Source organism: Vulpes vulpes, chromosome 13 (assembly GCF_048418805.1).
Source record: "Vulpes vulpes isolate BD-2025 chromosome 13, VulVul3, whole genome shotgun sequence".
In the NCBI taxonomy this organism is placed as follows: Eukaryota; Metazoa; Chordata; class Mammalia; order Carnivora; family Canidae; genus Vulpes; species Vulpes vulpes.
Genome location: NC_132792.1, coordinates 147,342,990 through 147,355,952, shown reverse-complemented (window position 1 = coordinate 147,355,952; position 12,963 = coordinate 147,342,990). Strand labels below are relative to the sequence as shown.

The following is a 12,963-nucleotide window of genomic DNA, read 5'->3' as shown; positions in this document are numbered from 1 at the left end:
GTATTGATAATGGGCACAGGGTTAATTTTATGAGATTGTGAAGCACCTCAGGTCTTACACTGCAAGTTTCAGATAGTTACTTAAGGAGACAGAGCTACCAAGGGACACCCATCAGATGCACAGCAAGTGATTTAAAAAAAAATGAGTGACATTCAGGTGTATTCAGTCATCTCCTGATGCCAGCACTCTGGACCCTCCAGAGACAGGATGTTGCTTTAATGTGATTATGTGTGATTATGCATTTCTCTTTCTCTCCCTGCCCAGTTTAAACCTATCATGCTCATTCCACCAGCATAAACACATGCTTAGTTGGAAAATGTTCAGGGGCAAGAAAAGCAAAGATCACTATGGATGTTGGGCCAACTTGCCACCTCTCCAGGCATTGGACCCGTTCCCCACTAAATGAGGGTAATGGTATATTCATACTCTAAGCCTCTGAGCAGGAAAGACCCTCCAGTCTCATGCTTATCATGTGGATTTTGGAGCATCTTCTGTTTCATAGGTTACTGTGCTCTGAAATGCCCTTAAGATTGATATCCTCGTGTGAATGAAGATGAACAATACAGCATATGTGAATGACTAATGTAGAAAACATGAGGAAAGATGCCAGGCTCATTTTCAGTGCTGATGATTGTGGTGTGACACTCTTAAATCAGTCTGAGAAGTGCCCAAGGGGAGGGTTTAATTGCATTTTTGTGCAGTAACTACTGGACAGGTGTCAAAGGGTAGCTCTATCATTCCAGTCGGCTTAGAACAATATATAAAATTCTATCAGGTTCTTGTTTCTCAAGAAAATGGATTTCAACCAATTCAGTATTCGCTATGACTGGTGAGTGTATGGGTGTGTAATTGAGAAATATGGGGAAAAGTTGGAGAAGAGCTAAGGATGGTTATGAATCACTATGTTTTGGGAAGTTATTCATATACTATTTTTGCCGCCTTGATTTTGTGACATTGAGCCAAGAAATATAAACATATTAAGCAGTTTTGCCAGACTTCCTTTTTCTCTGTGTAATGTTAGCAAGTCATTAGTAAACTTACTCTGCAGTGTATTAAGAAATCTTGCCTGGAACCTGGAAGCGTAGCAATTTCTTTTAGATTTAGTAATGGCAATGAGTCAACTCTGTTGAAGTAAGAAATACATAAATTGGGAGGAGGGGAGCTAAAACAGAGGAACTGCTGATCAGAATGTTATTGAAATGTTTTAGTATTGTGATATTTTGCCTTTACTGATGGCTGATTTGCGTTATGGGATGTTTGATTTATTCAAACACAAATTTGATTAGCTGGCCACTTTGTTGGGTGTGTGTGTATGTGTGTGTGTGTGTGTGTGTGTGTGTGTGTGTGTGTACAGAGCCTGAGATTTTCAATACTGTCAATGATCTTTTAGTTACAAATTCAGAAAGGGCAGGAAAAAAATCATTTGTTTTTAAGACCTATAATAAAAAAAAAAGTTGCCTTTCTATGGAAACTGGAATAATTTCCCTGTTTCCCCTGTGATTACTATTATATTAAAGGTATAAAGCACTTTTTAGTTTAAATTTGTATCTGTTATGGAAATATAGGCTTAAGTGTACTGGAAAATCAAATGAATAGAGATCAGGGGCATTTTACTGAAAAAGTCATCAGAATCTCTAAATGTGGGAATTCGGTGGATGCATGTAATTGACAGAGGAAGACTCCCTTTGCTCCATTTTGAGCTGTTTTTTTCTCATCAGTTTTGAACTTCAGACCTTCAAAGCAGTGCATGAATAAATGCTGGTTAGTGTGGTATGCCCGAGGCAAAACTTCTATAAAAATATTGTCTTAGATGCTGTGTCTTTTTGATCTCAGATTTCTGCCTACTCAAATCCTATTTTAAGGACAACCTCTTTTAAAAGAACTTCCTAGATAGAGTGACTATGACTTGAATTAAGTTCCTATCTGATTCTTCTAGAACTGTCTCTTCTTCATTATCTAACTAACATTTAGCTTTTCCCCTCTACTTGCTCTTTTGTGTCTTGCCGACTTCTTGTTCCACCTCCTTCTTTCTCTATATCTTCCTGTGCTTTTATTAATCTCTTTTCCTAATGCTGAGATGAAGTGGAAGGAGCCCAAAAGATAGACAGAGATGAATATTCTGGTAGAATATTAATATACCATAGAATAATATGGAATCCAGGAAAACATGGAAAAATGCACAGCTGGGGAAATGCAGATGTCAGTATGCTTGCTTCACATGTATTTTCCTGGCTTTCCAGAGTTGCAAGCACTCAAGGGTCTTGACCACATTTTATTCATTCTATACCACAGTGTCATTTCATGCAGGGCTCAAAGAACAGAATTTTAGTGTTTCACATGCAGTCCTTGTCTGAGGTATCAATCATCTCTGTAACAACTTTGCAAATGGTCACTTGAGCTTGGATACGGTGGTACAAATTGATTCATTAACAGAGGGTTGGTTATGTAAACTATTTTACATGTAGCTCCTCAGTGCCCTATTGATGGCTATGAAGTGAGATATTAATGACTTCAAAAGGCCTTGGAACGTGTTTATGTTATATGAAAATAGTTGAAAGCACACTTTAGTATTATAACGATTAACAAAACCAAAAACTGAGCTGCCCGGGTGGCTCAGCGGTTTAGCGCTGCCTTCAGCCCAGGGCTTGATCCTGGAGACCCCGGATCGAGTCCCACGTCAGGCTCCCTGCATGGAGCCTGCTTCTCCCTCTGCCTGGGTCTCTGCCTTTCTCTCTCTCTCTGTCCCTCATGAATAAATAAATAAATAATCTTTTTAAAAATATTGAATATATGCATGTTGCAAAAACTGTTTTAGGGCCTATGAGTGATCTTTTTTATTCTTATTTTTCCAAATGTCTGATAACTTGTATATTCATGTTATGATTAAAAATATCTTCCAAAATGGATATAATCAGGGAAGACAACTTTAATGCCAAGTGGTTTGGCTCTTGCTTTGGGCCCTATTGGTGAAATCCAGCTCTAACTCTCTGTTCTTTCCTAACTCTGGATTTTAAGCTTTTGTTTCTCCTAGGAAATAAATTTATACTTTCAAAAGAGCAAGAAAAAAAAAGCTGTACATTTCATTAGTGTGTATAAAAATAGCTTTGACATGCAATGGTGTAATCCCTAAATAGAAGGAAGGACAGGGGAAGGTAAGCCAGATGTTTACTTTTAGACGTGCTTTCTAAAGTCTGGTGCATGGAAACCACTTCCCTTAGGAAATACTTTCTTTTTTAGATTATAAGAATTAAGTTTTTTGGGATGCCTGGCTGGCTCAGTCTGGTAGAGCATGTGACTGTCAGTTTGGGGTCGTGAGTTCAAGCCCCATGTTGAGTGTAGAGCTTACTTAAAAAAAAAGAATTACATTTTGTTTTGTTTTTGAATAAAAGGATGGTTCTTTATAAAAAGTTTCTAATTAATGTGTGGTTAAACGTAGGTAATGGATTACTTGGAAACACATTCAAGGATTTTGAAAGCCTTTCAAAGAAAACGCAAAATGTATTTTGATTCAAATTGTTTTCAACAAGAACAATAGATGAAAAACATTATTGGATATTACCTTTCTCACTTAAAAGATATACACCGGAGAAACAGTGAAAACTTGCTTCTTTACCAGACTCTAAATATAGAACGCTTTAATCACCTGTGTTCTGTATAAAATATGCAAATATACTACTCCATCTTTTTTCTCCACAGAAATCAAAGATATACTTTATAAGAAAAAAGATTATCAATGTTAGGTTTAAAAAACCTAACCTTTGTCAATTCTTATAACAGTTTATTTAATTGTAGAATGTGATTTTAGGTTTCCTTTTTCTTTTTAGAATTCATATAGATTCCTCTATTTTTCCAAAACAAAACATTTGTCCTCTCCATATAACTGTAAAATTTTGGAAAAACAAAGTTACATGTAATGTGTCTCAAATTCATTTATCAAATTGGAGGCTAGAATGTATATTAGTATGGAATATTTGAATCAAATGATGACTATGTAAATTTACTTGTGCAAAATACAAGCATCTTAAGTATTAGAAAGTATCCTTTGACATATGAGGTACGTGCAAAAGTTGGACACAACTTGAATTTCCAATAAGAATTCAGTAGTACGCCGTGTTTTTTCAGAATGGAATTCTCAGCAAATAGGGTTTTACTTAATCTGAAAAGTATATATTCTTCAAAAACAAAAAAAAGTACTACATGAAGTATATTCTTCATGTAGAACTATGAGCAAGACCATAATAGATTGATTGATGTTAACAGTTTCCTGCTTGTGGGAATTAGCCTTAATGCTGAAGTAATAGATGTCACAATGAAATCAGAGTTAGCATGTTATTACAAACTATTTACAAAAACATATGTACCATTCTTTTTTACATTAATATAAAGTTGTCATTTTGTAGACCAAAAAGGGCTCCGATATTGGCAGTTTTACATGGTTCAACTTTGTACCATCATTAGCTGATAGCTGCCCTGAATAGTCTTGTGGAGCAATATGGTAATACATTGTGATTTTCAAGAAGTTGTTTGATCCCTTGTTGGATTGTCAATGGTCCCAAGAGGTATTCTGACTGAAATATTATCTCATACAAGGAAGCCAATGTCAGTCATTACTTTAGTTTCCAGAATACCATGAAAGAACAAAAAAGGGAAGAAGATGGGTTTGGTTTCTGGGTATTTTCCCCAGTGGTAGGCAGGATGTACCATGGGCTACCTTTGTATGCAAGTTTACAGTAAAGCTTCTATAATAGGACTTCTCTATTGAACCTAATTTGTTATGTCTAAGAAGCAGCCCCAGTAATTAAGACTACTACATGTCACTGAATTAGAGGGGAAGCTTCTTTTGCAAATGATGTCTGTAAATAAAATTTCAGACAGATATGGCCAATAAAGTTTTAAAAAACTACTTAGGAAATGGATAAACAAATGTGACTCCTCATTGATTCAAACATGCCAGTCAAGGTTGCCTAGGCTTCACCAGTGCAATATGTGAATTATGAGCCTGTAAGAGTAAAGGCCATCTTGAGACTGTCTCTGGTTTTATTAGCAGGACCTTTCAAAGCAGATCATATCATCTGACATTAGGTGATAGTGGTGGTGATGTATAACCAGAAGGTTAAGAATGAGATATATATATATATATATATAACGATAGCCTTTGGCAACAGTACTCATATGTTACTGCATATAATTGATAGATGATGATTATTTATGTGGTATAACAATTAATAGATTAATAGATACCACTGTATCTTCTCAAAGTTCTTCGGCAATGAGAGCATCATTTATTATTTTGCTTTTCTCATTACACATTCTTCAAGTCTTTCAAAATAATCTTGCTTACATACTTCAGGTGTTCAGATGTGATGTTGTGAATATGTGATTTGATTCTTTTCCTAAAGACTAGTTTCCTCTCAGGATGAAACTGGGTTCCCCCACAAGGAAATAATGGCAAAAAGAGAGAGAAAGAGAGAGAGAGAGAGAGAGAGAGAGTTGTATAATTATTCATTACAGAAATTTGGCAAGATAATACTTCTCTTCCTCTTTAAGCAAGTGTGTAATAGTACAGATGTCAGTTTAATTATAACTGGACTTGGCTATTATATCAATTTATTGGAAGTAGTGTTCTTTTCCAAATGAGAAAAAAATGAAATCAATCTTAAATACCCAATTATAAGAACTTGCCAGGCCCAGTCAGAAGAGCATGTGATTCTTGATCTCCAGGTCATGAGTTCAAGCTCCAGGTTGAGTATGGAGATTACTTAAATAAGTAAATAATACTAAAAAAGTTGTCATTGAGCCAGTTACACATATATCATTGATGTAACTCAGCTAGGTACTAATATCTAATACCTGCAGTTCAAAATTTTTACATCACTTAAAACCTTCAAATTATTAATGTGAATTTTAGAATTATAGGTATGAAAATATACTTTTAAATTAAATTATGATTATGGTATTAACAGAAGGAATTTATGGAAGGCATTCAGAACATTCTGTATTGTTTTGATGAACATGAACATCTGAGCATCTGAGTAAAGGGGGAAAAAAGCAAAACCAGAATTTCTGGTATCACTTGTAAAATCTATGATATAGCCTATTTTTAAAACAATGTATTCATATCTTCCCTGGGGTTATTTAATTTTTGACACATTTTCCTTCAATGACAAAATAACTAGTCAAGAACTTTCTTACACATGAAAAAGTTGTTCCTAGGCATTGGACTCATGGAAACATTTTCATGATTGTCAGTGATTGCTTTGCATTCCAAGGCTAGTTTCGTACAATTGCAAATAAGTGTGTTTTATCGGTGTTTGGTGTAAGAGATGAATATAGTTCCAAAATGCCAAATGACATTGAGACAACCTGTTACAACTCAAGAATGCACAAAATCACAGCAGAACTCTGTGAACTTCTGTTCTAAAGACATCACTGTCATGGAAACTGAGATTTTTCATCATTACTTTTATGACTAATTACCTTTATCATCTCAATGTGTGCAAAGCTCTTAGAGCTCTATTTCTGAAGTTTCAATTTATACTCTTGACTAGAAGCATGTATTCAACTTATTTTTCTTGATGTACATTCTATGATTGTCTATATACTGAAGATCAAAATTAAATGTGAGTCCAAACAAGAGTATTTTATACAATCTCTATTATAGATTTTAAGTTTGGAAGCCCTCTTTAATCAGTACTTCAACTAATCATAGATTAGGATTAAATTCATAGATCCAAATTTCCTTTAATCTAAGCAATTCAGCATATTTGTAGGTTGTCAACATGACTTGATTGTTTGCAAAAGTGACCTTTTATGGAAAAGTGAATTTTTATTGCTGATGAAGTTTTACTCTAGTCACATAATATGGCACATGCAGAAACAGTTCTAAAGAAGACATTTGTTATGTACTTTGATAGCCTGAGTTGATGTTGAAATCAGAGAGTTTTAGATCTATACCGGTACTGGGCAACCAGTTTCCTGTGGATGTAGACAAAGAGATCTTGTACAAAAATATAAAATAAATTCAAAAGAATAATCCAAATAAAGAACCTTGTGATAGACTCATTCGCATAGTGATCTGACATATTCCCAGTTCCGTCTCAAGCCTCTGTTGCAATAATCACCGCTCTGTGGTAACTATTTACAAACCGTACATTAGGTCTACATTTGCTTCTTTTGCATTTAAATAATTTGTGGATGTTATCTAAGTGTCTGGGTAATGTAGCACCTCATCATTGGCAACAAAGAAATGGGGTAAAATAATGGTGCTGACCGTGTAAGCTGTTTTGTCAATTTCTGGAAAGATTAGCTTGCTTCTAGTCAATAAAATAATTAATTGTATTTAATGTGGTGGAGTCTAAAGACATGCCTTATCTTCTCTTGTTTACAACTATATCACCCATTTTTTAAAAATATACTTGGGATATATTTATGATGTATCTAAATCCACCATCCTTTTCCTTGATTATTTTACTGGAAGCATTAGTTTTCCTGGGAGTTACAAAGGTAGAAATTATGAGCCTATGCTTTCAATGTTTATATGCGCATCCCTTCTGTTTATTGCTATCTGAAAATATTTCCAAAAACATTTTTAGATCTTTAAGTTTTATTTATAAGTCCTTTTACTTGCTTGTTCTTATAGTTATTTAATTAAATGCCATTTTCATGCTAATAGTATATTTAATGATAAAACACTAAAAACATTGAGGATTTCATGTCACAAAAATACAAAGAAGTTTTATTTTTTAATTTTTATTTTTTATGATTTTTATTTAACATTGCTCTGGAAATACTGATGAACGTAATAAGGGATGAAAGGTAACAAAACATAACTTTTGGAAGATACAGAGGTAAACTGCCATTATTTGTAAGCTGTAAGTTGCTTACTTTGGTTCTCAAGGTAGAAAGCAAAATCAAACAAAAAATTTTCAGTGTACAGCCGTGGTTCTCAAAATGTCATCTCAAGACCCTTTCAGAGGTCTGTTTTACTAAAAATGCTAAGATGATTTTGCCTTTTCCAATTCCCTTGTCTCATGAGTTTACAGTGGAGTTTTTTGAAGGCTGTGTGATGTGCTCTCCAGTGGGTTAAATGCAGAAGCATGTATTAGAATCTGTTTTCTATTAACCCAGAAATATAAGATATTTATAAAATTACAAAACAGTACCTCTCTTCTCACTAAATATTTTTTGAATTTGGAAAACATAATTATCTTCATAAAAGCAGGTTGCTTATATTAACATGTAATGGCCGCCTTGTTATTTTTACATGAACTAATCAAAACATCTTGAAAATTAGAAATTCTAGTAAATATAGTAAATATCAATAGTTATAACTCACATATAAAAAGCTCTTTGATGTCTTCAATAATTTTTGAGACTGTAAAGTGGTTTTGAGATAAAAAGTTTGAGAGTTGCTTGTGCAGAAAATGGGCAGTATATATTTGTGTATACAGCAGCAATAACCAGTTATAATTCAAAATGGGGAAAAGTAAAATGCCTAAGAATGACCTAACAGACCTGTGTGAAGCATGAAAAAGTACTCTATTTCAGGATATTAATGGATTCAATAAATGGAGATTCATACCATGATCTGTGATAGGAAGTTCCACTATTATAATAGTGTTCAGTTTCCTTAATTAACTTATGAATTTCACATGTATCCAAATAATGGAAATAGGTTAAACCTGTGGAAATGAAAATGACTGTAAATTTTAACTAAATAATTGTAAAGTAATAATAATTGCAAGAATAATAGATTAGTAACTACAAAAATATTTTTAAAAGAAAGTCAGCGAGGCCTGCCTTATTTTTTATATTCAAAAAATATTTTATATTTTTTATTTTCTATATTTAAATTAAATAGAAATGTGAAAAAAATCAAATATCTCAAAACTAGCTTTATTGTGTTGTGTACATATATGCATATATCTATATTTGTGTGCATTTAATATATAATAAAGGAAGCATTATTTTTTAACTTCACTCACAATAAAGGGTTTATAAATATAAACAATTCTTATCAATTCACTAAAGATAAAATATTAATATTAGAGGTAATAGCATTGCTAAGCATTTGTAAATTGTTAGGGGGCAACTGTAAATTGTAACAACTTTCCTGGATAACTACCTGATACTGTAAATCAAGTTCATTAAAATATTCATAATCTTTAATGTGACAAATTTATTTCTAGCAATCTCTCTCAATGAAATATTCAGAAATGAAAAAACATTTATACATAAATATGTTCACAGCAGCACTTTTCATAAGAAATTTTAGAATAGCATATATGTCTACATATCTGGCAATGATTAAGTAAAATGGTAATGACAAAGAAAAACCATACGTAAAAAAACACTGAGTAAAAATAGAGAATACATATCATATATTTCATAGATCCAACCATGTAAAAATTATAGCAAAAAACCAGAGGTAGGTACCCTAACATGTTCACAGTGGTTTTCTTTGGATTCTGGAATTATAAATAATTTTTATTATCTTTGTTAATGCCTTTCTGTATTTTCCTAAATTTTTTTACAATAAATATACGTTATTGTTAAATTTTTTTTTAAAAAAAAGCATTACCGTTCAATTAACTTTACACAGAACTATTGAAGTTTTAATTTCTAGGGTGAAAGAAATCAGACAACTGAAATTTTATATTGCATTTCAGTTCTGGATTACATGCTCTTTTCCATAACTTCCTGGGGTAGTGCTTTCCATTTTCACAGTGTAGTTTTTGTTTGTTTGCCAGTAAACTAATCTTAAACAAGTCACTTTACCTTTCTCTTCATCTTGCTTATCAAAAGAAGCTCCTTCCAATTTTAAAATCTGGAAATTAAATGATAAAGTTTTTCTAAAACTATATGCAGAAACCTCTTTTCCTACAATCTGTATGTTTCTCTTTTACTACACAATTTTCTCCTATATCCTCTTCTATGTTTTGTGCTTCTGCATTTCCCCATCCCTTGCTCAGGATCTAGATTGAAGGGATTATAATGTTATCTTTCTGTCTGTCTCTCTAAACTACTCAAAGTGGCATCCAGATCCTACAGTCCCTATATGAATGTTGTTGAGTGATTGTCATCTATGGATCTTTGGTGATATTTTGGTGATGCTATATTTTAATAGAATTTATAAAAAGTCTGCAGAGATTCTAAGAATCTAGATAAACATAGACTAAGTGAAGTGTGATAGTGAATTGCTGTTGCCTTTCCTTCTCATCTTAACCTGTTTTGTTGGACCTTATTGATAAATACGCTGTACAGTCATATACAACCCAGGCTTGCCTGCATGTGTTTAACATTCAAAATGATGAGCACTTTGAAAATAGTTGATAGCTTTTTGATGAAGCTGTTATGTATTATTTAAATCTTAATTTTGCAATCTGATATTTTAACTGTGGTACTTACTAAAAAACATGGCTATATGTAGTAGTTAATTCAAGTAAGTCACTGAATATATTAATGGATGAGATACGGTTGCAAATTGGTACAATATGATGTGCTCCATACAGATCTATTCACTTGATATCAAATACAATTTTCTTATCATTTAATTTATTACATTCTTTAGAATAAAGTCTTAATCTATATTGTATACTTCAAATGGGAAAGCAAGCTTTAGAATTGATTCTCTTTGTCTAATTCGTCAACTGGGTGAAATATACACTGTTTGATGCCTCCATGTGATTCATGTGTACTGATAAATTTCTTTTTAAACTTGCAGCAAATAGTGGCAGCAATAAATGCAGGGATTATACCTTTAGGAAACACCTCCAATCAAATCAGTCACTGGGATTTGGGAAGTTCCTTCTTCTTTGCTGGGACTGTTATAACAACTATAGGTAGGAGACAACTTATTTTGTTTTTTAATTTTGGTACAGTTTGTGAGCTAAACTTCATGTTTGCATTTTGCTTTTACAGTTGGTCAAATTGGTCTATGGAAGGTAGAAAAGTAGATTTTAGTAAATTGATTTGGAAAAGAGGGTTTAAAGGTTTGAACAAAGGAATGATGGAAATGAATTAGTTATTGTACTGGAATACTACGTTAAGTTTAAGATGCATATGAACCCAGGGAGCAGCACATTTGAGTCATTTGACTAATGGATAGTAATGTCAAGAAATGGCTTGAAATAATGATTTTGGGGAGGGCAAGTAGTTTCAAATTTCCCTGCATCTTTGATTTTTTAGTGTAGAAAGAAAAAGATTTGCGTACAGTTTTGACATTCTTTTCATGAAGCTCTTATTTGATACCACCTTTTTCAATTTGTAAATTTTAACTCTACATTTCAACAGACTGTTTCTGTTCTTATATGCTAGTCTGTTATGATTACTTTAGGGCTTTTAAAATATATATTGTTTTTGCAATAGCACAAATGTATAAAAATTAACAATGAAATAGGAAAATTACAAAAAGAATTAAAGTTAAAACCCTTGCTGTTTGCCTCCTATTTATATTGTCTGTTATAATGTTAAAAAGGACCACATAATGGAACATGGTCTCTTTTTTGGGTTGACTGTGCATATGCTCAGCACCTTCTAGGAAGCAGAATGGGTATATATGGATGACTTTTCTTCTGGTATTTAGGCATTCAGTGCCCAAGAAATATCCAGAAGCTATAAATACAGACCCATAGTGAAAACCACACTTGCCATGCTTTGGGGATTGGGAAGGGTTACAGCTGTCTTATTTCATGAAAGGAGGTGGGTTTAAAGCATAATTTTCAAGAAAGGGAAGGAAATGACTCATCTCAGTTATGAAGGAATTTTCAGTGGAAGAAGAATTCTTCCCTTCTACATAAGCTTGTGATAAGATTTCCCATCATGGGCCTGATTTCGGGGTGTGAATTATGATTCTAAAAGTTTTCATTTTCTTATGTGATACCATTGATAAATTATGGAGTGGATAAGGTTTCAACTCAGTACTTTATATTGAACTCCTAAGTAAGAGGACATGGACAGTGTATAGATGAACTCCTGCTTAAAATTTTCCTTTAAAAATTGAGTTTGTAGAGTCCTGTCATTATCCGAAACTACTGTAATGCCTCTTTGTACCCGATCACTTGCCAGTGAAATAAATACCTGAGCATGTTGATTTTTGCCTTTGTTAAGAGGTCAAGGAGCTATATTTACTCTTCCATTTCCACCAGCTAGGTCAAAAGTTGTGTGGCTGTGAAAACCTGGAAGAATGGCAACCTTGATTTCTAACCATAATGACAGGTTAACTTTGGAGCTTAGACGTCTTGGACCATTTCTACTATGGAAATGACTGTTTATTGTGTAAACTACTTAGAGTCTAGAAGAGGGGGAAAAAAACCAACCTCACAGACTGAGTGAGAATGGTTTGTTTCTGCCCCATGAAAACTCAAAAGTCCAAGTTCTAACTCATTATGACCACCACTAAATCATTCTGCAAGAGACTTAGTCATTATACTGACTTACAGTTGCATCATATGTTTGTAAACAGTCTCATTTTTTGAATCCCAAATTCAGTAAGTTTTGCAGACATATACTTCAACACATGAAAAAAATAAACCATTATTACCAGCCTTACCCCAAATTATAGCCATTAAGCACAGGAGCTGATTATTCCGGTTGTTTAGGTAGCTGCCCAACAGCCCAAACCCCTGCTGTTCTCTCAGACTTCAGTCTTAGGTGGATTAAGTCATTCTAGGTCACCCACATCTCCTCCACGGTCTTTTACTCCTAGGTCAAGGTTATCTCCTCTGACCTTAGACGAGACTGTGGTCTAGGGTAGGATAAAAATGTTGGCCTATTTCATCCGTGTCCATTTGACAAGTAAGCCATCACTCAGCAAAACTCAAAGTATAATTATTAATCTTCATAGTGATAATAATGTGAGCTTTGAAGTGGTTTTTAGCAATCACAGAAATTGTAACCTTTAGCACTAGCCCTATTGCATTAGTCATTTTAAAAAAAGGTTTGAGACAGTTTGGGAGGATAAAT

General features: G+C 33.5%; 1 protein-coding gene across 9 annotated transcripts in view; it reads left to right on the top strand.

The window, feature by feature from the left end:
• KCNK2 (potassium two pore domain channel subfamily K member 2) overlaps positions 1-12,963 on the top strand; it is a 198,003-nt gene that overhangs the window by 96,119 nt on the left and 88,921 nt on the right. For all 9 annotated transcript variants that reach the window (XM_072733272.1, XM_072733271.1, XM_026001119.2 and 6 more), the window contains one exon: positions 10,724-10,841. In XM_072733272.1, coding sequence (XP_072589373.1) covers positions 10,724-10,841 — 118 coding nt within the window. The remainder of the gene's footprint in view (positions 1-10,723; positions 10,842-12,963) is intronic.